Source organism: Aspergillus brunneoviolaceus, assembly GCF_003184695.1.
Source record: "Aspergillus brunneoviolaceus CBS 621.78 unplaced genomic scaffold BO95scaffold_33, whole genome shotgun sequence".
In the NCBI taxonomy this organism is placed as follows: domain Eukaryota; kingdom Fungi; phylum Ascomycota; class Eurotiomycetes; order Eurotiales; family Aspergillaceae; genus Aspergillus; species Aspergillus brunneoviolaceus.
This window is the reverse complement of record NW_020290763.1, coordinates 1-23,155: the sequence shown is the minus strand read 5'-3', so window position 1 is coordinate 23,155 and position 23,155 is coordinate 1. Positions and strand designations below refer to the sequence as shown.

General features: G+C 54.9%; 8 protein-coding genes across 8 annotated transcripts; 4 read left to right on the top strand and 4 right to left on the bottom strand.

The window, feature by feature from the left end:
• Positions 1–5,278: 5,278 nt before the first annotated feature.
• BO95DRAFT_129161 (pseudouridine synthase PUS4) lies at positions 5,279–6,916 on the bottom strand. Its single transcript, XM_025580495.1, has 2 exons — positions 6,743–6,916; positions 5,279–6,629 (listed from the first exon to the last, which is right to left on the bottom strand). The coding sequence occupies exons 1-2, from the start codon at positions 6,813–6,815 to the stop codon at positions 5,419–5,421; spliced, it is 1,284 nt and encodes a 427-aa protein (XP_025442315.1). The 5' UTR covers positions 6,816–6,916; the 3' UTR covers positions 5,279–5,418.
• Positions 6,917–7,849: 933 nt separating this feature from the next.
• On the top strand, positions 7,850–9,955 carry BO95DRAFT_442683 (uncharacterized protein). The gene is made up of 3 exons (XM_025586487.1): positions 7,850–8,080; positions 8,261–8,419; positions 8,476–9,955. The coding sequence occupies exons 2-3, from the start codon at positions 8,348–8,350 to the stop codon at positions 9,613–9,615; spliced, it is 1,212 nt and encodes a 403-aa protein (XP_025442314.1). The 5' UTR covers positions 7,850–8,080; positions 8,261–8,347; the 3' UTR covers positions 9,616–9,955.
• A 65-nt stretch (positions 9,956–10,020) lies between these two features.
• BO95DRAFT_442681 (EBP2 family rRNA-processing protein) lies at positions 10,021–11,550 on the bottom strand. Its single transcript, XM_025586486.1, has one exon. The coding sequence runs from the start codon at positions 11,446–11,448 to the stop codon at positions 10,222–10,224; it is 1,227 nt and encodes a 408-aa protein (XP_025442313.1). The 5' UTR covers positions 11,449–11,550; the 3' UTR covers positions 10,021–10,221.
• An 820-nt stretch (positions 11,551–12,370) lies between these two features.
• Positions 12,371–13,423, bottom strand: BO95DRAFT_321933 (NADP-dependent oxidoreductase; the record flags this gene model as incomplete). Its single annotated transcript, XM_025581811.1, has 1 exon — positions 12,371–13,423. A coding segment is annotated over one exon (1,053 nt), but the record flags the coding sequence as incomplete, so codon positions are not given.
• A 580-nt stretch (positions 13,424–14,003) lies between these two features.
• On the top strand, positions 14,004–15,096 carry BO95DRAFT_431763 (cupin domain-containing protein; the record flags this gene model as incomplete). Its single annotated transcript, XM_025585024.1, has 3 exons — positions 14,004–14,029; positions 14,077–14,469; positions 14,796–15,096. 3 exons carry the CDS (start codon positions 14,004–14,006, stop codon positions 15,094–15,096), a joined length of 720 nt encoding a protein of 239 aa, XP_025442311.1.
• On the top strand, positions 14,824–15,825 carry BO95DRAFT_442678 (heat shock factor-binding 1 family protein). Its single transcript, XM_025586485.1, has 3 exons — positions 14,824–15,170; positions 15,310–15,469; positions 15,653–15,825. The coding sequence occupies exons 1-3, from the start codon at positions 15,108–15,110 to the stop codon at positions 15,817–15,819; spliced, it is 390 nt and encodes a 129-aa protein (XP_025442310.1). The 5' UTR covers positions 14,824–15,107; the 3' UTR covers positions 15,820–15,825.
• A 517-nt stretch (positions 15,826–16,342) lies between these two features.
• BO95DRAFT_413358 (protein disulfide isomerase family protein) lies at positions 16,343–17,513 on the bottom strand (the record flags this gene model as incomplete). The annotated part of the gene is made up of 2 exons (XM_025584277.1): positions 16,343–16,920; positions 16,997–17,513. 2 exons carry the CDS (start codon positions 17,511–17,513, stop codon positions 16,343–16,345), a joined length of 1,095 nt encoding a protein of 364 aa, XP_025442309.1.
• A 4,809-nt stretch (positions 17,514–22,322) lies between these two features.
• Positions 22,323–23,061, top strand: BO95DRAFT_482073 (2-oxoglutarate and iron-dependent oxygenase domain-containing protein; the record flags this gene model as incomplete). The annotated part of the gene is made up of 3 exons (XM_025590232.1): positions 22,323–22,502; positions 22,587–22,765; positions 22,800–23,061. Coding segments are annotated over 3 exons (621 nt in total), but the record flags the coding sequence as incomplete, so codon positions are not given.
• Between the last annotated feature and the right edge of the window lie 94 nt (positions 23,062–23,155).

Below are 23,155 nucleotides of genomic sequence, written 5' to 3'. Positions count from 1 at the left end.
TGAGTACTGTGCTGCTCTCGGAATTCTTCAACAAGTGGAGTAGTCCCGTCGCTCCATCGGGTGGTCGAACTTTGCTCTGGGCAGGTGTCGCATCGAAGGGATGAGTGGAGCTGTTGCTGCAGCTATGCGTTTCATGCAGGAGAAACTCTGAAATCAAGGTATACGGACTATACAGCTGCCCGCACGGATACCTTGAGGATCGTATCCCAGGAAGTTCAAGATCCCGCCGAGACGCACAAACGAGTATTGAGATCTCGACTGAATGTATTATGGACAGGCATGATAGCTGCCCCTGTTTGTGGATGGATCCAGCCATCATACACATTCAGAAGCACTGCAGGAACCATGGCATGATGTTGTAGGTATGTAATAAATCAAATAGATTGGTAGGGATCCATTTCATGAAGTATCCCGATTCGCCCGGAAGGACTCCATTTTCCACCACTAAAGTTTAGTAGGAAGGGAAGGTTTGGTGCCTGAGGGGAAGAAACAAAAGACAATTATTCCACCATTATTGATCATTGACTCTGGAGCTATTCTCAATTGAACAGAACTGTCATTGTTGCAGTTACTGCTTCGACTTCAAGTCTCTTCAAGTCTCTTCAAATCCCTGCACCTGCATAGCAGTCACTTTGCCAATCAACTAACTAAACAACCGGACATTGTTTGTTGAGGGATTGCCCACGGTCCAGGAACGTGGCGGGGACCAGCTGCGCGTTCCCTGTCGAGAACGACTAATCCCTATCGGCGAACCCCAAAAGTGGAGAGGGCCACCCACTAAATACTGCAAGTACGGAGTACTCACTCGCAAGATCAGCCCCTGAACTCCTGAGCACTGGAGACCATAACTTGACCACCACCACTTCTGCTGGGATTTTGTCATTCTCCTCTGCTCAAGATAATATCTAGTAATGGATGGAGAGTCCTTTTGAAGACTAATTTCTCCCTTTTCCAGCCTAGTGTCCCCGCTGCCCTACCTGGAGGAGACAGACCCGTTCTCTAATCGTCGGATCCCCCAGCCTTCTTCCCTATCTAGAACGTTCACTTTCCAAGTCACCCGTCGGTCGCATTTTGAGCTTGTCATCGTCGTTCTTCCCCTCTCTTCCCCCCCTCTCCTTCATCCGCCTCCACACACCCACTTCACACCTTCTTTCTCTCTTCCGCCTCTGAATTCACTACAAATACACTACGCTGTGATCACTTCCGGACCAAGCAAGTCGTTGGTCTCCAATGCGGCTCCCGTCATGTCGCTCAATGGGCTCGATCATCCCACCGTCATCGAAGCCTATCAAACCGCTTTGACCGAGGCCGGCGGATGGTGAGTCGCTTCCCCTTCCCCTCTCACACCAACTACTCTTCTTTCATCCCCTGCGCCCGCTGTTTCTCCGGTCGCAAGGGTCTTCGCATTCGTCCCAATCGCACACAAAGACTCATGCGCATGACTGTTGTCGTTTAGGTTTCTGCTCCGGTATGTATCAAGGGATGAGGTAGCTCTCCTCGAGCGAGGGACAGGTGGGGTCCCGGATGTGCGCAATGCAATCGAAGGTTATGAAGAGACGTCACCGCTCTATGGCTTTCTCCAATACCGCCGGCGAAAGGTCGTGCTCAGCTACTTGCCCGATGGCATGTCTCGGCTGCTTCAAGGTGCGCGACTTTCGTCAGTCCTTCGACCTTGATTTCCCCTCACGCTGACGCAATCGTTACCCCTTCAGCTCGAACGACGGTACAATTCCAGTCCATATTAGACAAGTTCTCGCCGCATGATACGGTCTTCTCGGTGAAACAGCCATCGGAACTCACTGAAAGCGCCCTGTCATCCGCATGCTTGCTACATACGGCTTCCGGCTCAATTACCTCCTCGTGCAGCTCCCTCCGCCGTCGCAAACTGATGGAAATCGCGGAGGATGCGGAAGAGCAGCACGTAGACAAGGACCCAGCCCCAGCAATACCACCGATGAGCGAGATGCGACAAAGAGCCTACAGTCAGATTTCCGAAGCCACGGTAGTTCCCCCATCCGTGGCGTCCAGTGTACAACAGTCGCCCATTGGTCCTGAGTCGAGTGTGACAACCCTGGAAAGCGTTCCAGGTAGAGATCGGTCCTCTTCAGTAGCCGCTTCGGAACGTGCACCTTCCCTTAGAAACTTTCAGGAGGACGCTACTCAGGCTGCTTCCGAGCCTCGCAGGTCCTCACAGTCGACCCGGCCATCCATAAAGGAGATTGATCGTGCAGCTGGATACGTACCCAAAGCCAAGCTTGGCCCGCGGCCGTCATTGGACGGGAGTGGACGGCCTCGCACTGCAGGCACCCTGTCGCGGTCTGCTGACAAGCGACCGGTAGCCTCGTTGCCTGCGGGGGTTCGGTCATCGTCCTTGCGAAAGGCCAACCCGAGTCCTTCGCGTCCTTGGTCTCAGGGGGGCAGCAGCACACCCGCATCTATCAAAGTGCCTACTGTACCGCCTTTGCTGGTGCCTCCATTGTCGACACCTATATCTCGACCCAAACTGTCTCCGGGTGCCAAGTCTCTGAGTGCGTTATCATCGGGGGCATCACAAGAGAGAGAACGGTTGATGAAGGCACTTCAAATGCGGAAAACGCAATTGGCGAAGAAAGCAAGAGAAGAGAAGAAGAACGAAGCTGCTGACAAAAAGGGGGCAGTGAAATCGGATCCGACCGAGAATAAGGAGAATACCAACTCCCAGCTCCCTGAAGAAGTCAAACTCCAGGACAAGCCGGTACCAGTTTCGGAACCCGGCAACAAGCCCCTATCTGAAACGGAGGGAACCATGACTCCTGGGGAATTACAAAAGGAGGAAGGGAGCCCTACAGTTCCCGGTCAGACGAATTCCGGGTTGTGCCTGCAGGAGGCTGATACGGCGACCCCTAATCCTCCAGCATCGACCGACAAAAACAGCCGCCAGATTGCAGCAACTACTAAAACCTCCCAGCCGACATCCACCCTGTCGGAATCTGAAACACACGCTTTAGAAGGGGCCTTGGCTGCGTCCGACAACGGGGAGACTACGGGTGGCCCCTGCACGCCTAGCGCCGTATTCCACGTCCCACCAGAGAACGATTCTGGAAAAGCTCCGAAGGAAGAAATTGTTGGCCCCTCGCCACCCCAAACGGATAACAACAGCAACATTCCTCTTGTTCCTGGCGAACAAGAGGTCAATTCGACTTCGGAATCAATTATCCAGGCTCTTCAATCCGAATCAAGTCCTCGGCCCAACTCTCCTTCTTTCATTTCGCGCCCAACTCCTTCCCCCGATTCGCCGTCGATCACCGTGCCTCATTCTCCCGAGCCGCAGCATGACCTGACCCCTGAATCCTCGAATGTGGAGCGACAGCATAGTACTACTCGAAAGGAGAAACGCAAACCTTACCTTGAACCCATTCAAGTACCTACTCCAGACTACTCTGATGACGAGAACCTTCTCTCTGACGATTCTTTCATGGAAGAATTAAAAAGTGCCACCGTTGAAGAGGCCAAGCCGATCTCGGTCGGCATCTCACCCCTCTCCCCCGGATACTCGAACACAAGCAACGGCAACACCTCGCCCAACGCGTGGAGGAACTCCCGTGCCGTCTCAAATCCAAGCGCTATTGGACATCAATCCCCCGAAATGCAGGCATTAGCCATGGGTCGGTCGGTGTCGTCCTCGTACGCCGATGCGGGAGACAGCAACAGCCCCGTCCTAGTGGCCAAAAAGATCAATGTCTCGTCCGGCATCTCCAAGCGCATCAAGGCGTTGGAGAAGTTCTCCAACACCCGCGAAACCACCCCTACCGCTGGCCAGACCCTGGCCGCTCCTTCCTTCGAGTCCCTGCGTAAGGGCTATTCCGAGGCCTCGACGATCTCGAGACCTGTTTCCTTCTACCCCGAATCCTTCTCTCGCACAACCAGCCTACGGCGTCCTGTATCTCAGGCTGGTCCTGGTCTCACGCGTAGTGCGAGTTCGGTCTCCGTGACCGCTCGCATAGTTCGTGAGCGTCCTTCCACCGGAATCGAACCAACCACCGATTCCCCTGAGCCAAGCTCGCTCAACCTCCTTGCTAGTCCCCTGACTATCGAGCACAATACTATTCCCGATTTCCCTATTCCACCAACTCATATAGCCGAGCCGGTGGTCACGCCAGCTGAGGAGCCGAGCGTGTCCGCGGCTTCTGAGGCATTGGAACAGCAACCCTCCGCTGCGTCTATCTCGCGATCTGAGAGCAGGTCGTCTCATTTCTCAACCCCCAAGAATGAAGAAGCCATCGACGACACTCCCTCACCTGATGTACCCTCTTCTCCTGACGAGAAGAAGACGTCCCGGACTTCCCGGCTCCTCCGTCGTATGTCGTCGATCACTTCTAATTCCCGCAAGACCGTCATGGCTGCTCTAAATCCAGTGGTCAACGAGGAAGAGACTGCGCCGAAAGACAAGCCGGAAGCTGCTCGTGAAGCCGCCCAAGCAATCGACATTGGCGAGGTCAACGTCCAGTTTCCCGATACTCTGCTGTGGAAACGTCGCTTCATCCGTATCGATGACAAGGGATATCTGGTGCTGACACCTGGAAACCTTGACTCGAGCAATCGTAACCTGGTTAAGCGATACCATTTGACCGAGTTTCGCACGCCTTGTCTTCCGGATGAAGATCGACAGGAACTTCCGAACAGTATCCTCTTAGACTTCAACGACGGAAGTACGCTTCAATGTGCTTGCGAATCGAGGAATGGCCAATCTTTCGTTCTTCAGAGTAAGTTGTCATCTCTCGCTGATATCGACATCGTTCGCTAACTTGGAAGCAGCATTGGTTGATGCTCACCGTAACTACGGTCAAACGCTGGCTCAATAGTCCCTTGCATTACTCTAGAGAACATTTGCATCCTCGTTCATCGCTTAACCATGCATACTCTCCGCCGTCTTTCTATATATTGTTACCCGGTGTTTTCAGCGGTATACCCCTCTAAAATGGACCATTTTGTTTACCAGCTGTTCGGTATCTGTTTTTAATTTCTTCAATCTTCAAGCTTTGTGCTTCACTTCTTGGGTTCTTGTGATTTAAGCACATCCCAGTCACTTGCTGTGGGCCTATTTGACATTCTCGAATTCGCGTGAACCCTCCGTCAGCATTGATGTGACTGGGTTTCATCTCCGGTTGGGCGCGCTTCGCTTTTTTCGAACAACCAGGCTCCAAGTCAGCCTGGTCAGTAGATCATTGAATATGGAATTGCATGATTCTGGTTGCCCATGTCGGAGGTCTCCGGACACCTGGTGGCTGTCCTAGTACTGTGGTCCTCTCGTCTATGGACGTTTAGTCCTGCTTTCCGCGGAATGTATTATCTACAACTCAACTGAGGTTTAGAAATGAAGCAAACCATCCACCCTTTTCATTAAAACGCCCAACCCAGATCAATTACAGATAGAATGAATTAGTTCTTTCCCTCGTCCTCATTTTCAGCGGCTCTCTTGTCCTCCCATTCTTGCAGGAACTGCTGCACCTTAGGGCCCCAGACCTCCTCGCCGGCCTCGAGGTCCTTGTACTCGAGCACCTTCTCGGGCTCGAGCACGAAGTCGGCCTGACGAGAGCGGACCAGGGAGCTCATCAGTCCGCAGCTGCCGACGGCCTTGCCCAGGTCGTGCGCCAAGGAGCGAACATAGAAGCCGGACGAGACGGTCATGGTGATCTTCACAGCGGCGGGCTGGGGCCGAGCGGGTGCCTCCTCCTTCTTCTCGGTTGCTTCCGGGACGCTTGACGACTCCGCCGCGGCGGCCTCCCCAGACTGTGCAGGAACGCTGTCACCGTCCTCAGACACCTTGACCTTCTTGGCAGCGGGGGCCTCCTCGGACTCTTCCGCGCCAGCCGCGGGGCCACTTCCCTCCTCAACTTTGGGAGCCTCAGCCTCAGCCTCAGCCTTCCGCTTCGCCGACCCCTCCACCTCCGCCTCCGCCTCCACCTTCCCCTCCTCAGCAGCCTCCCCACCCTCCCCAACCGACAAAGCATCCTCCTTCCTCAGCATGCGCTCGGCAACCTCCCTCTCCTCCCCCACGGCCTCCACCTCAGGCCACTTGTACCCGTGCGTCCCCGGCTCGAACCACTCGACGACCCTCAAATCCAAAACCTCGACGGGCCTCGCCTTGATCTCGACGGGCGGCTCGACCCCCTCCCGCGCATACTCATACAGCCGCTTCCCCTGCACCCGCAACGCACTGAAGATGGGGGGCCGCTGCATGATCTTGCCGCGGAACTGGTCGAGGGCGCGCTCGACCGCGTCGCGGGTGACGTGCTCGTAGGGGGCGCGCCGCACCACCTTGCCCAGGACGTCGTAGGTGTCGGTCTCGGCGCCGAACAGCACCACCGTCTCGTAGGTCTTGGTGCACCCCAGGAAGTTGTTGAGGTACTTGGTGCCCTTGCCGACGCCCGCCACCAGCACCCCCGTCGCCAGCGGGTCCAGCGTGCCCCCGTGCCCGATCTTCAGGTCCAGGCGCTGCGTGCGCCGCCGCCGCCGCTGGAATTGGTTCTCCCGGTCGCGCCGCGCGCGCTCGTGCGCCAGCCACGGCTGGAAGAGCGCCGACGGGTTGAAGTGTTTCTGGAGCGTGCGGATCACGTCCGCGGAGGTCACGCCTTGGGGTTTGTGGACGGCTGCGTTTTTTGGATTGAGTTTGTTAGTTGGGTTGGATATTGAGTGAGAGAGTAAGGAAGATAGAGAAGGAATGACAGTGGAGTTGAGGGTAAGGACCAGGGCTCATGCATACCGAATACGCCTTCGTAGATCTTTTCTCCGCTCATGGTGGTGCGGAAGAGCTTGAAGCTGCGGGGGAGGCCCATCGGCCGCGAGAGGGGTGAGTATGGAAGAGCTTCGCAGGTTCAGAGGAAGTGAATTGTGAAAGCGCGATTCAAGCACTTCAGATCAACAGTCCGTGATTGTAGCTCGTGGAATCGGCAGAATTGATGAATTAAATGCTGGGCCAGACAGACCATCCGGAGAAGGATTCTAAATTTCGGCTCGCTGCCTCGCAATTCTGCCGGTTTAGTCTAGGCGGTCCGTCCGGCGGTCCGCAACGGCAGAACCATGTGTAGCCCGCCATGTTGCTGTTGTCGGAAATGACCGCCCATCCCGGAGCATTGAAGTGAGTAAGTTAGTAGTAACTTAATGGTAGTAGTAGTTCGACTGTCATGCGCCCGTAATTACCAGGAATTCACTCTCTCATCCCCGCAGTTTAATGTGTAATGATACGTAATTTCTCGGATCTCGCTCCCTCTCTCTCTCTCTTGGTACACTCTAAGCTTCTCCTCTCAGCTCCCCTCGTTCCTGTGTGTTCCTCTTGCCAGTCTTTTCCCCAATTATAGATTCCTTTCGTTCTCCTCTCCAACTGGTCTTTCCTCATAATATCTTTCATTTACGCAGAACCCCTCAAACTATCCAAGGCATCAACGTTCAGGTCGCTCTCCGGTTTACCCAAACTCTCACCTCAATCCCCATTGCATCAGCACCGCAGATAACAATATGCTCCCCCCACCACCAGAGACATGACCTCGCGCGAAGATAACGTCCTCGCCACTCGCGATCCGGCTCTGACGGACGAGAACGAGTGGGAGGAATTCAGCCTGTCCGAGGTCCGCGTTTTGTTTCCGGGAAAATCCCGCTATGCCAATCTCCTCACAGCCTCGCCGGACAATCCTGTCCAAGTAACGGGGTGTTTGGATGAAGTGGAGGAAGAACAGGAGTCTCTGGGTTTGTCCCCCCTCATATCTTTCCCCATTGATAGGATTGAATGTTGCGCTACTGCGAGTTGGATGATGCTGACATCATCCTGTGAATGATAGTGCTCGATCCGGAATATCTTACCAAACGCATTGTCCTAGAGAATGTCACGCACTACGCCTATGGCCAGCATAATGACGGAGAAGTTGGGTTTTGGGTTGCGGGGCGGGCGGGGTGGTTCTCCATCTCTCCGGCGAAGGGCTACAAACCGATGTTCAATGAGGTAGTGGAGGCGATCGATCTGTTATATTTTCTAGCGGATCGACACAAGCGCAAGAGGGGTAGGAGGAAGTTCGAGGGTCCCAGTGTGGAGTATCTATTTGAGGAGGTGAGTGTATTTCCCTCTGCCCTGTATACCTACAAGGACAGAAAAGTTGGACGAGGGTTAAAACAGAGAAACAAGACCTGGCACAAGGATAAGACATGGCTGGCGCGCGCATGCTCGGGATGCATGGCGATTGGATGATTCAAGGCTAATGTCTCGGCTCTCTGCCTTTTGCCTAAACAGTATGTCAGCCACACGCATGGGATCTGCGAAGATGCAGATGATTCCGCCGAGGTGTTCTACAAGCATCATAACTTCTTGCTGTCACGGATGTTGAAGGGGGAGGAGAATGTGCAGTGGTCGACAACGCATATTCTCGCCCACCTGAGCGAAAGATTTCCAGTATGTCTCGGATTTTCTTCTCCTATTCGAGTATGGGTGCTGATCTGCGGCGATAGGAGGATTATGAACAGATCAAGGCGCAGATTGAAGGCGTGGACGAGGTCGAATCTGAGGAGGAAGAAGAGAGTACTCCCGAGAAGACGGACGATGAAAAAGGCCGCGTAGCAGACTCGTCAGGGTTGACGAACGCCGATGCGAATTCGATTTACCAAATGATCCTCGATCTCAAGGAAGAGGGTTACTTGGCTAAGCGCCAGCTAAATCTCGACCTTGTCGCATCTACGCTGGTCGATCGATTCGAGATTGACGACGACGAATATGCGCACAGTCGGATTGCGGCAAGCGCCGAAGTCATCCTAGAACTGATGGATGAGGCGAAAACATCTTCATTTGACTGGTCCAGAAAAGTCATCTATCGCGAGCTGAGGGCGGCTTCAAAGCAACATGGTGGACCTTCGCAGGAGGCGATGACCCCGCTGCGTCCGCGCATGTTAGAAAGCGAGGCATCCTCTCCTGAAGACAGCGACCAAGAAGACCTTCCCCGATTGCGCAAACGTCGAGTCCTCAAGTCCGTTCTGCGGCCTAAGAGTGCAGTGGCCACGAAACGAACGGGCAAGCGCACGCGCAGTGCAGCAGCCGACACGGACGAGGAATCCGACACCAATGCAGACGCTATGGACGAGTTCGAAACGCCCAGCAAGGTGCGAGGGCACGAGCTTGTCCGCGATCCGCTATCAACCCGCGCCAAACGCAGGACGCGGTCGATCTTGTCCGACTCGGAGTCCACAGCACCTTCTATACAGAAGACCTCGCTGCAGGATGTTTTCCAGAGCCGCAACACGTCCGTCTCCGCTGCCGATATCGACGCACATCCTCACGAAGAGCCCGCAGCGAATGGCACTAACGGCGAGGATGTACAGTCGGATACATGGACATGCCAGGTCCGAGGCTGCGGCAAGGTCGTGTACAAGTGCAGCACGAAACGCGGCAAGCAGCTGATCGAGGATCACTCGCTGGCTCACGCGGATGATACCAAAGCAAAACTCGATCTAGTTTTTGCGGAACAGCGACTCAACATCGGCCTCCCTGTGGATAACCTTCTCAAACGTATCCGGGAGATGGCAGGAGGGGAGGACACCGGCCTTGCGGATACGGAAGGCGCGATGAACGGCGCTTCCGACGCAGTAGGAACGTAACCGGCAAGCATAGAACGATACACCAAGATACCCACATGAAGTGACGATGATGATGGCTGCTCTTTCCAGCACAGAAATGAGTGTTGCGGTACTCGGGTCAATATCCATCATGGCAGGCCGCCTAACCATGAAAGGCTAGACATACACCTACGGTGTAAATACCGGTTCCTCGTATTAATTGTCCCCAAGTCCCAGAGCAGGTAAACAATGTGACTGAGAAGCCACCTTTACCGGTGTGTCTGAGCACAAGACCGAGCAACAGGCTCACACCACATTATCGGAGATGCAATGGGTCGCTTCCATAGTATGATGATATGACACCACAATGAGATACCACTTTTAGCCCTTCCAACTACATAGTACACAACCGCAATAGCGATTTATCACGTGCCGTCCAACCATAACCATGGATTAGTTCAATATACACAAGTTTCATAACCCTGACCAAGCACAGTCACGGTGTCTAATGGGGTGTGGTGGGGGGAGGGTAAAAATTGAAACAATTGCTTTTTGTAAAACAGAAACCCAAGCGACCCTCATCCGGTATCCGAGCAAGCTAGAAAAAAATGAAACTGTAGGAAACGGAAACGATGAAGAAAAAGAGAATCAAGCACGACCCTTGGCAGCAGCTCTCCTGCTCTTACCAGGTCTCTTGGCGCCGCCGCCGCCACCACCACCACCTCCTCCCCTCGAACCGCCCTTCATCTTCCGGACGGAGAAATCGCGCATATCACCACTCGAGACGGCATCACCGCTCTTGGAGTGGCGCTTCTTCCCGCCGAAGCCGTACTTCTCGTTCTTCTTCTGACGTTTGGCGTTGGTGGCGCCGTCGCTGCCAAAGGCACGTTTCCGGTTGTTGGGCTGGGCATCGTCGATGGCGATGTCGAACATCTCGTTGGCGTTGTCGGCCTCGCCGGAGGTATCAGCCTTGCGCTCTGTGGGAGGCAGAAAGTTAGCGAGGTGTCCGAATCGACCCGACCCCCCATAAGAAGCAGCAGGTAAAAGCAAAGTTTGGGGGCGGGGCATACTCTTCTTCAGATCATTGATCTTCTCCAAGGTCTCGCGCTTCTCCTTGGCGCGCTGCTGCAGCTTGGCAACCTGGACCTGCTTGCCGAACTTCTTCAGGTCGCGCTGCTTGCGGGCCTCGGCGGCGGCCTTCTTGGCGGCGGCCTCGTCGTACAGCTTCTTCTTGATCTTGTCCATGTGCTCGTCCGTCTTGACCATCTCGGCGAAGTAGTCGCCGGGGCGGGTGAAGGGGATGCCCTCCTTCTTGAGCAGGGCGCGCGCCTGCGTCGCCGCCGCCTGGCAGACCTTGTAGAAGGCGAGCTCGCGGGTGAGGTCGTCGTTGGCGTCCGGCACCTCCATCTCCTCCTTCGACACCAGCGAGTTGTGCTCCGAGAAGGGGGTCTGCGCCGAGATGAAGGAGATGCGCTTCAGCGAGGCCGTGATGGCCGCCGAGTTGTTGATGGTCAGCCGCTGGTGCGGCACCACGTCTTCACGCTCGTCGTCCTCGAGGTCGCTCAGCGGGATGTCGGATTCTTCGGCTTCTTCGTCTTCCTCCTCTTCTTCCTCTTCGGCGGCGGATTCGTTCTCGGATTCTTGGTCTTCGGCAGATTCTTTCTCTTCCTCCTCCTCCTCCTCCTCCTCCTTCTCGTCTCCCTCCTCAACCTTCGACTTCTTTGCTTTGTCTTCCTCCTTCTTATCCTCAGCCACCTCCCCCTTGGCCGCCTTCTTCTTGTTCGCCGCCCTCACGAGCTTCTTCTGCTTCTCGGCATCGTAGTCCCGGCCGCGGTGCTCGTCCAGAGCTTGGAGCAATTTGCTTCTCTTCGGCATTGTGACGGTTTCTGTGTATTTCCGGTTGTAGACTCCGGATCTTTTAAGTAATAAGAAGGGAGAAAAAGATCACCGAGTTGTGGTGAAAGTGAAGGAGATCCTGTGGGACTTTGACTTCTCGAATCTTTGCGGCGGGAATTTTTTTGGACGGCAGGCTAGACTGTCTTGGGATTAGTGGCTACGTCCTGCTGCTGAGGGTGGGGCGGTCGGTTTGGGTGCCTGGGGCAAGCACAGGGTAGATGTCTGGGCGGTGAGAGGTTGCCACTCATTGAGGGCCTTGTGGCCTGAGGCAGAAGTCGGCTACCGCTGGTCAGACTAGGCTTGATTTGGTAGTTTGATTGGGCTTCATACTTTGTAGGAGCGTCTTACCGGATATATCCTTGGAGAAGAATATGGAAGTTTCACTTGGTTTCTAAGTATAAGTCTACTTATCTTATGTAAAGGTTGATATGACTTGGGTGCAATAGACTACGATTAGTTTGGTGCGATATACTACTTGCTTGGATCATCAGAGACAAGTTACCTAGTATAGGTATGCTTTCAGGTGGTCTATTTTCAGTGATTCCATAATCCTAGGAACTACCTATATGGCATACTAAGGAGACAGTCTGTGTGCCTGAAAGACATTTAACTATTGGAGTGATCATCGAAAAAATGGGAAGAACAATAAGGCAGTCTTTAGTACTCCGTAGCATCTATACAACCTCGCTATATCTCTCGCTTAAAATACCACGCTAATATGTGCAAGGCCCCCTTATAGATAGCGTCCTAGCCATCCTACTATATACCGTTGGCAGTCAGAATAGAATCTCCCAGGAATTACACCCATAAGCTCCCCACCAGACCGGCCATCATCTCCAGCCCTCACCCAAGCCCACCTATGCACCAAACCACCCCCCCGAAAACACCCAACCTACCGAACAAGAACCACCTTCCCCCTCCCCTCATACCTTCCATTAGCGAACTCATAAGCCTCCCGCACCCTCTCAAACGGATATGTCCGATTCACCATCGACCCCAACGCCCCGGCCCCCGCCAACCCCGCCAGCCAGCGCAACTCCTCCCCACCCCCAGCCACAACGAAGAACAGCGCACGAACATCCCCCCTCCATATCCCACGCTCCTTATGCCGTTCCACAAAATCAAAGCTGCCCGAATCCACCGAAATCAGCACCCCGCCTTCCCTAACACACCCCCAGCATCGCGCCAACACCTCCCCGCCCACCGCATCAACCACGGCATCAAACCCCGCCTGCGACTGCCGCTGCTTTGTGGCTGTCTCCAGATCCGCATATTCAACCGTCTCATCCGCCCCCAGCCCGCGCAGGAACTCCCCGTTCCGGACATCCGAGCTCGTCGCAGCGACGACGTGGCACTCCTTCACAGCGGAAGCAAGCTGCACCAGATGAATCCCCACGGCGCCGGCGGCGCCTGTTATCAAGATCCTGATTTGTGGAGCATCCAGCTCATCTTCCTGTGAGACGGACTGGGCTGAGTGGAAGTTGGATGATTTTCTCCGCTTCTTGTCCATGATATTCTGTGCAGCATCTTCGATCGAAGGCAGCGCAATCACGCCGGAATGCACGAACAGCGCCTCGTACGCCGTCAGCGCACTCAGCGGTAACCCCGCCGCTGCCTCCCAGCTCAGTCCGGCGGGCTTGTGCGTGATTTCTTCGGCGCTGACGACGGTATACTCCGCCCAGGTGGCGGCGCGGTCGGCGTGCGCCATGCCGAGGACCTCGTCGCCGGGGTGGAAGGCGCTGCTGCTGCTGTCGAAGACTTCTATGACGGTGCCGGCGAGATCGTTGCCGGGGATGGCGTAGTCGTGGTGGTAGGTCTCGGGCCAGGTGAGCATGTCCCGGACTATGGTTGTGGCGTGAACGCGGATGAGGAGCTCGCCCGGTCGAGAGGGTTTGGGGATGGGGATTTGCCGGTCCAGGTGGAGGGCGGAGGCCGGGGCTGGGTTTGTGGGGGAATATGGGTTGGGGCTGGTGGAGGGAGCGGGGTGGAGGCGGATGGCTTGCATTCTTGTTGCTGTTGGAGTTGGGGTGATGGGTTGCGAGGTGGTGCTGTGGTTGATGAGTGTGAGGATGGAGTGAGTAGGGTTAATAGTTAGATATGTGCTTGCTTTCGTGTATGGAGGTCCATGGGCATGGGAATAGTGGAACTGTGAAAAGGGGAGAAATAATAGCCTCCCTGAATGAAGGATTAAAAAGCTATATAGGACAAATGCAGCTGTGGAAGACGTTCAGTCTGGAGGGAGTATCCCGTATCCCGTATCCCGTATCCCGTATCCCGAATAGCCTATCCGTTGGATACCCGGACACGAACCCCCTCACCCTGAGTAACCGGCGAGCATCAACACTCAAGCTATTCTATCAGGCTATTAAAGGCAATCTCAAATGGTAGCCCGACTCTAATCCTCTTGCGCTTTCCAATCCAATCCCACAAGCATAAAGGAATCCCATCCCCCGCACCAACAGTCCAAGTAAACTGGAAGGCCCATACAACTTCCCTAAAAACCCACCCTCGAACTATACAATACACCCCTCATAATGGAAGAACCGACCTACGACCCAAGGTACATCCCTCACATGCACACCCTCATAGCTACACTAACAACACAAGCCGCCCCCTCGCAACCACCACCCTCGTCTACCAATACAAACTAGTCAATTGCCCCGGCAAGACCATCGTTGGCCTGCTGGTCGAATACCCCCCCAACGGCGCCACGCCACCTCACCGACACGGCGGCGCGTCCGTGTCAGCCTACGTGATCAGGGGCGCCGTGCTGTGCAAGATGAACGACGACCCGATGCGGACGATCGAGCAGGGCGGGTCGTGGTACGAGGCGCCTGGGTGTCATCATCGGATCAGCGCCAACGCCAGCGCGACGGAGCCGGCGGCGTTCTTTGTGAGCTTTGTGCTGGAAACGGAGTTGTTGGAGCGGGAGGGGCCGGGGGTGCTGGTGCAGATTGATGAGGAGTATAGGGAGGTTTTTGCGAGGAAGATGACGGAGGCGTGAGTTAACGCACTTCCTCGGGCTTTTCAGTAGAGGTGCCCTGGGAGACTCAGTCGCTTCGTTGTTTTTGTGCTCAATCAATTGCCTCCCTGGCTAGATAATCTGTATATGTTTCTCTTTATCTCATGATCAAACAGAGGCAAATTGAAGTAGTGGTTGAGGATTAATGCAGCCTTGATACTCGGTAGTAGAAGATGATGACGGAAGTATAGAACGAAGTAAACCGCCGCTAATCCCGAACGGGCACGCCATACCCTTTGCGGTACTTTGCTTGTTTCCGTGCCTTACTTTGCCTCCAGCTCCATCAACGAACAACTGGTATCAGAGCTCATCCTTCATACTTGCTTTTCAATCTACAATCTCGGAGTTCACACTCAGTGCTCAATACAAAGAAAATTACCCTCAACCATTCTGTTACCCCTCAACTCTACACCACGCCCAAGCCCACCACGGAAGCGGACACCCACCGGGCAACCTTCCGACCCATCGCCGCGCCGCCGCGCCGCCGCGATTCCCTCCGCCCCGTCCCCTCCATACCTAACTTATCAACCTCCCAACTTGAAAAGCCCCTCCAATCCAGCGACACCCAACACAACACAAGACCACCACCTCAAACCGAAGAATAAAGTACAGCAAAATGACCGAAGAAACCAAATCCCTTCCTCCTCCGCCTCCACCTCCCCCACCCCCAGCTACCACGGTCCGTCTACCGCTACCCCTGCCCCTGCCCTGCCCATCACCATCACCATCCCCCTCCCTATCCTCTCTGCGCACATAAAATACCACCTCCCCTCCCCTCCCCTGTCAACCCAACTATACCAAACACTAACACCCCAAAGCTCTCCCCCCAACCCACCACAACCACCCAAACACCACCAACAACCAGCACCCCCACCCCGGCCCCGGAAATCCAATCCGAACTCAACGCCGCAGTCGACGACCTCCTCGACCAACTCCAACATAAATTCGACGGTGTCTCGCGCGAGATCTTTGGGAAGTGTGCGTTCTACCCATTTCCTTTCCCTCCTTCGATCATTTTATCCTACGGAACCTACAGCTCCCACGGCTCTCCTACGGCTCCTACGACCGCCAGGGGCTCTATCTGCTGCACTGGAATGGGCAGGCAGAGGGGGGCTGTGGTTATGCGATGCGATGCGATGCTAACTCTATTCGGGGGTGTAGTGGACGATATGGCGCGGCGGTTGGATGAGTTGGAGGCTTCGTTGGCGTTGTTGGATTCTTCTGCTCCTGCTGGTGCGGGGGCTACTGCTGAGGGTGGGGGTGGGGGTGGGGGTGCTGTCGCTGGGGCAGCGGGGGATGCGGCTGGGAGTGCTAGTCCGGGGAAGTGAGGATGCTTTCTTGGGTTGTGGCTGGGGGGGTTTGGGCTGGGGGGAGAAATGGGATAGGGGTGATATGGAGGTGGAGGAGGGTGGGTGCTTGGGTTTTGGACTCGGGGCATTGCGTTGGTATTGGTATTGCTCTGATGGCGTTTCTCTTCTCGGTTGGGGTTTGTTTTGGGAATTTGGGGTGGTTGGTCATCAGGACTGGAGAGAGATGTTGGAAGTGTACTGTATACAGTCGGGTGGTGTGGTTTTTACTGTCGACTTGGTTTAGATACCCCCTGTTTTAACTTGCGTTGCAATCGCGGCTTGTGTTGAGCATACTTTCTTTTTTTCCTGGGGGAGGAGGCTAGCATAGATGAGCATCCTTATCATCATCGTCATAGAATCGCTTGATTTTCCCTGGTATCATACAAGGACCGATTGATAAGTTCACTAGAGACACAACACAGGACCGAAGTCACAGCCGTAGCACCCTGCATCTTCCAATCCGCTTGCCCCCCCCCCCCCCTCAAACGAAAACACAAGATGTCTACAACTCATCCTTCTCCTCGTGGGCCTCCTCCAGAACAAACTGGCGCAGGATGTTACTGCGCGAGACGAGATCATCCAGCTTCTCCGGGGCGGAGCCGCCCTTGGCGAGGATCTTCTCCAAGCGGGCCAGCTCCTTGGTGACGTACTCGGCGTTCTGGCTCAGCTTGTCGGCAACCTTGACGTAGTACGGGGCGTACTGGTCGGTCAAGCCCTCGGCGGCCTTCTTGATCTCCTCCTTCAGGGTGGCGGAGGTGGGGCCACCGGCCACGATCAGCTCGTTCAGCGCGGCGATGGTGCCGGCCTGGGCGTTGAGCCCGCCGCCGACGGCGCGGTGGGTGCCGGCGTGCTCGTTCAGGAAGTCGACGAAGGCCTGCTCCGAGCGCGCCCCGTTGTACACGGTCGCCTCCGTGGACCCGCGCGGGAAGAACTTGATGGTCGGGTAGCCCGTCACGCCGTTGGCCTTGGCGGTGGCCTTGCTGTTCTCGCCCTCGGCGTCGACCTTGGCGATCACCACATTGGCCTCGCGCGCGAAATCGTTCGCCAGCGTCTCCCAGGTCGGAGCCAGGTTCTTGCAGTCTACGTTCCCCATCACAGGTCCATTAGGATCATCATCGTTCCAGAAGGTAACAAAAAGGGAAGAGGAAAAACTCACGCCCACACCAAGGCGCCGTAAACGCGACCAGAACATCCTTCTCCCCACCCACGACCTTCCCGAACGTCTCATCCGTCAACATCTCGACGGCACTGGGCTCCTTGGCCGCACCGCCGCGGGGCTTGACGCCCGTCTTCTCCGTGATGAACGCCGACAGACTCTCGAGATCCCGTCCACCCTTGTAGTCTTCCGGAGTGTCACTCTTCCCGTCGAACCACTTCAGCGTGGGGAAGCCCTGGACCCCGAACTTCCGGCCCAGGTCGCGGTGCTCGTCCGCGTCGACCTTGGCGACGGTCACCTTGTCGGTGGCGTGGGCGAAGGCCTGAGAGAGCTCCTCGTAGGTCGGGGCCAGGTTCTTGCAGTGGCCGCACCAGGGGGCGAAGAACTCGACCAGCGCCGGCTTGCCGGACTGCAGGACGATCTCGTCGAAGTTCTTGGGGACCAGGTCGACGACGGCCGCGCTGGCGGTCGCCGCTGCCAGGGTCAGGTAGCTGGCCAGATGGCTGAGGCGGACCATCTTTCTTTTCTTCTTGTTGTGTAGTGGTTGGGGATGGATGAATGTTCAGCAAGAGGGGAAAAGTGGGCAGGTTCAAACTGCCGATGATGGAACCGGGGGAGAGTTTGTTGATGAAGTAATAAAGTAATAGCCCAAATGTAGCGCGGTTGGGGGAAGCTTCCGCGGCGGAAAGACTGCGGAGGCCGAAGCGGGTCGGAACCGGAAGAGGACACTTGGTAAGTTGTTAACAATGTATTATTATCATCACTAAGCAATCAGCTCCTCCCAACTTGCCGTATTTGCTTATAAGTACGAAGTACGGGTAGATTAATCAACATGCATGATCAGGTTGATTGTTAATCATTCACCTATTTACTCAGAGCTAGGGGAGGTCGGCGTTACGGAAGTGCAATGCTCAGCATAGTTTCGCCACCGGCCACAACACAATCCCGGCCCATCCGATCCCATCCACCAACAACCGGCCCATCACACCATATCTTCTCTGATAGTTCGCGCTAGATGGCTATATTTGCAGCACCTACATGAGCTTGGAATACTACGCGGGTTGCCGGACTGTCAAGCAGACTCTGGTCGGTACCTTAAATGGGTGATCGTGATGTCGTTCGTTGCTGGTCATGGACTAGCTGCTTTCATTGACCCGTGTGTCCATAGAGCAGAAGTCGCATCTCCAGTGATTCGTCACCGTCGCTCGGCGAGCCAGCGGTTTGCCTCTTCCCATTTGTTGCCGTCCTTAAACTCCCGTCCTGCGTTTTGCGATGCGCGGTAGACCTATACAACAATCAATATGTAGTCAACGCATATCCGCTGGAGTCACCTACCGCATCCCAGAGCTTGAATGCCATGTCGAGGTTGCCGGTAAAACTGTCGCTATGTTGGAACCATTCCTTGCCCTTGGCCTTGACCTCTGCCCGAGCTTCGGGCGATGTGGGATCGGCTTGCAGGGGCAGGTCGTCCAGGTAGGTGCGCACAGCGATTCCAAGACCGCAGTCATTGTCGTCAATGAATGGAAGCCTGCATCTGTCAGATACATCCCACATGAGAACTCCGGATTCACTCACTTGGCGCTCAACTCGCCCCAGTCTTTGCGGTCCCGCTCAGCGTCACCACTGAGCAGGAGACCAGCCAGGACCACCTCGATGAGGTTCCGTAGAGTAGAGCGAACCTCCGAGATCAACGAGCGATAACAGAGCAGCTGCCTACTCAAGGGACCCGAATACCCAATGCTCTTGTGTTGTAACTTGGCGATACATACCACGCGCGATACGAGCATGTTGAAGCTCTTGTCCTCATCTATAGGATTGGGTCAGCCATGGTTCCAGCCCTAAGGCAAAAGTTGTCTTACCGGATCCCCTCATGGGTCCACCAGAGACATGGGAGAACCACTGCTTAGAGTTCAAAAGGCCGAAACGGATCATTTCAATGGCAAGGAACGTAGCCTCCTCGAGCGAGTCGGCAGGGTCGAGCACAGACAACGCCTGCTCGAGACATACTCCCCATGGCGTAAGTTGATGTTTCTCGTCAATATAACCGCGGAGTTGCAAGAAGCGCCAATGTACGTTCGCAAGGATCTCGTCTTGCGTCGTCAATAGCTGTGAATGATTAGACCATACGCCTCTGAACGATTCGGGAAGGAGCGTACTTGTGCGTCTCGTGCAGACTGCGTCTTTGAACTGAAATCGGAGTCCTTCAAGCTCTGGACCGCGAATTTGAAACGACCAGTTGATGTCTTTATATCAATGAGTAAGCATCCCAATGTCATCTTGCAGTGAAAGCACCTACCTGCAACTTCTTCAAGTCCTCCGGGAGCTGTGCGGTGCGGATCTTCCAGGCCTGGATGGTCTCCTTGACGGAAGGTAGTGTCTTGAGGTTAATCTTAGACTGTGGGCTCTCTTCGTACCAGGTACGGACAGTGATATCCTTGGTCTGGTAGAATCGATGGAGAGAATGCGACAGCAACAACATCGCTTGAGTTCGGACCTGTGTGAGCGTGCTACCAGCAACTTGGCGATAGATTTCAGTATCCTCAACCCCCAGCGGCAGAGATACGGATACTTCACCCGACGTCAGATAATTGGGCACGTCGGGGCCCAGAACACCCTTGGACAGGTAGAAGTAAAGCTCTTCTGGCAGACGCTGGCCGATCAGCTCGTGCATATCTGATGAAACATTCTCCGGGTCCAACGGCCCCACTCGTCCGTCGACATCGATGTAAACGTGGTGCTTCACTGTCATGAGAGCGCGCTTGTAGCGATCCGTATACTGGAGCTCCTGCATGCGGCGGTCCTCCTCGAATTGGGCGCAGAGGGTGAGGGCGCTACGCCCGGCGATATTGAACATTGGGATGGCATCACGGACGATCGCGCCCTTACCGGGGTTGAGGGGATTCTCGAAGATGGGGAAGATGGGGAGGAAGGTGGATCCCAGCACAAGGCAGAAGTCGAGGAACTGTTCATTCGACATTCCACCCAGCTGCTCTTGGCAAGTCTGTTTGTTGATCCAGAAGAATTGTGCGGGGTCGATATCAATCCGCGTGATCAGTTTATCGACGTCGAACAGGAAGGTTTCGGAGGATCCGCAGACCGCATCGATGAGGGGGTTCGGGCCTCTGGTCAGGTAGGCGAGCTATTGGAAACGGAGCGGAGTGTGAGATGATACACTTCAATCTCGTAACGTGTTACTTCTTACCTGAGCTGCAGCACTATAGGGGGCCACGATGTAATCGACGCCGTTCTGGTGTAGAATGCGCTGCAAGAAGCGGTAGAGGGAATCCGGGCGGGGGGTGCCTTGGCCAAACAGACGGGAGTCAGCGCATGTGATATCCAAAAACCAGCCAATGCATGACTGCATACCGGCGCTGCTGAAGGCGTCCACTACTTGGTCGGCCTGCTGCTGATCGTAGAGGTCCCAAGCTTGCTCGAATGCCCGGACGGCTTCCTGCTGGACCTGGGGCCGTTGGTCCTTTTTGCCGAAGTCGAGGCCATTGAACACGAAGACGCAGGCGATGTCCAAATCCTTGAAGACCTGGAGCTCCTTCTCGATGTTGTTCTTCAACGCGAACGGGAATCCGCCCAGTGCGACCAAAAGGGGCTCGCGGGAGGAGGGGTGAACGAGGTGCTGGGAAATGTAGTGCGACGCATCGATACCAACGACTGCCCCTTTCAGAGCAGCAAGAGGGAGTGACTGGGTGCGGGTGGAGGCCCATTCATCCAGCGGACGGACTGTTATGAACCATGAATACATATTAGCTCGGTGGGAAGGGGAGCAGGCAGCTCAGCGTGAGCTACAGGTAGGGACTCACTCGGCATGGTGGAAGCGGAAGCTCTGTCACGGACTTTAGACGCGGGAACCGATATCAGGCATGGAGAACTCCAGAGGAGCGGGGAGTGGGAGAATAATGTAGGGTTGTGAATAGACCTGCGAGTGGGGAGTAGGACCCAAGTGAAACGAGGGGGAAAGGGGAGAGAGAAGGAGGATATGAGGGTCAGAAGACAGTTGTTGGAGAGATGATGCGACAATCGGATGTCAAAGGCGGAGGGTGTTTCGGGCGGGACAATCACGAGGGCGGTGTTGATTGCCGCCAACTGGTGTACCACCACCAAGCAGTTGGTGTTGATGGAAAGAAACTGACATTGATAAATACTACGGGGATTATGAAGTGGGATAGATGATTGCAATCAGAGTCGAGACCGATGCTAGCTCTCATTGACTATGGAATTTTTTGGTGTATATGTATATATCTCCCGTGAATTCAGGACTACCAGAATGTAAAGCGAAACATGCAATGATTGTATTTTCTGTGTTTGGAAGCTCCAAAATGGGGTTTTCCACCGGGTCTAGACTATCTACCTCGAGCATAAATCTTCTAGTTGCAAAGCACAATACACGATCCTACGTTTCCCTAGCCTTTGTCCATATCATCTAGCATAGCTTGGTGGGGAGCAAGATGACGAAGAACCATCTGTTAGGGCTATCAATCCTATCGAGCTCTCCATTGCTCGATGTATGTCTGAAAAGGGACAGAACTTGTGAATGCATATGCCCTACATAAACATCAAGCCATAAACACTGTCGGGACCATTCCAAACCCACGACAAAACCTATCCAATCAATCCAAGGTGCCAAGCACTGGAGGATAGCAACGAACCAGACCTTGTCTGGATATCTCGCTGACTCCATTTCTCCAAATGAAGGGTGGAAACACCATAGTTCCCAGTAGCCGAGAAAGCGGCGCGGCGGTGGATTTGATTCGATCAGATCTCAGATGGGGCTTGGTGGACACTCGACCAGTTGCAATGGGTGGGATGGTAAAGGAAGATAAGGATTGAGTGATTATGAGTGACTGCTTCCTATTCATACAATGTGGCAGTTCCAGAGGTGGGGATGTCACAAATTGTTGCTGGTCAGCAAAGCAGTACTATTAGCACAGTCAATGCATGAACTGACACTTTATACCTTTATACCTTTATACCAAGTACTCTTATCAGACTGCATATCCAAACAATTGACCCCGACAGGAAGCCTCACGCCATCCACCCATAGAATAATACCAATTAGAAATGAAAACGCCGGAACCTCCAGCGACAGCCGATATGGAAACCCACTTGGTAGGCCGATTGCTGGAACCGAGCCCATTTCCCCATATGGAGCCGACCGCCGCGGCATTTGATAGATAGCGAGAGCTCCCGATAAGTTTACTGCCTACTGGACTTTAAATAATAAATCTTTATACTGCCCCTCAGCGCCAGCCCACTGCACTTTCAGCTGACTCGAATCTTCCATTCGCTCCCTCAACCGCCTATTCCGTTCACAATGACCGACACCACCTCGGTCGGGGCGCCCATCGAGCTGCCCGTCCTCGACATCTCCAACCCGCTGGACCCTAACGCGGGGAAGGCGATGCTGGATGCAGCCACCACCTACGGGTTTCTGTACGTCGACAGCAAGGGCACCGACTTTACCCCGGCGGACGTGAAGCGGGCATTCGAACTGGTAAGTCATGATCTCAGTCAATGCATCTACAACCGCATTGCTTTGCTGTTCCGTCCACAACTAACCAGAAACCAAACCACCCAGTCGCAAACCTTCTTCAAATCCCCCGCCGAAGAAAAAGCGACCTGTCGCATCGAACCCAATGTGCGTCTGCGTCCCCTCACTCACCCCAGCCCCAAACGACCATCACCTCTAATGATACCCTCCAGAACCGGGGCTGGTCCGGAATGCACGTGGAGACCCTGGACCCGGAACATCAGCGAGTAAGATCTATACCAACCCTCTACCTGTATGAAGACCCTCAAGGCAACTAACCAGCCAACTTACCTCCCCAGACCGGCGACTTCAAAGAGTAAGCCAGCCCCTGCCCCTCTTACCCTCCTCAAGCGCTCACAAACGAGCCAACAGAGCCTTCAACTTCGGCGAGTTCATCAACAACCAAGCTCAGCAACCGCTCCCGCCAGCCTTAGCTCCGCACGAGGCCGAGATCGCGCATTTCGCCGAGCTGTGCCAGAAGACCTGCGCCAGGGTGCTGACCCTTCTGGCCTTGGGGCTTGGTGTACGTCTTCCCTTCCCTTCCCTTTTCCTATAGCACTTGCACTTGCACCCTTGAAAACGGATTGTATTAGGTGTGGGGGATAGTCCCCCCCCCC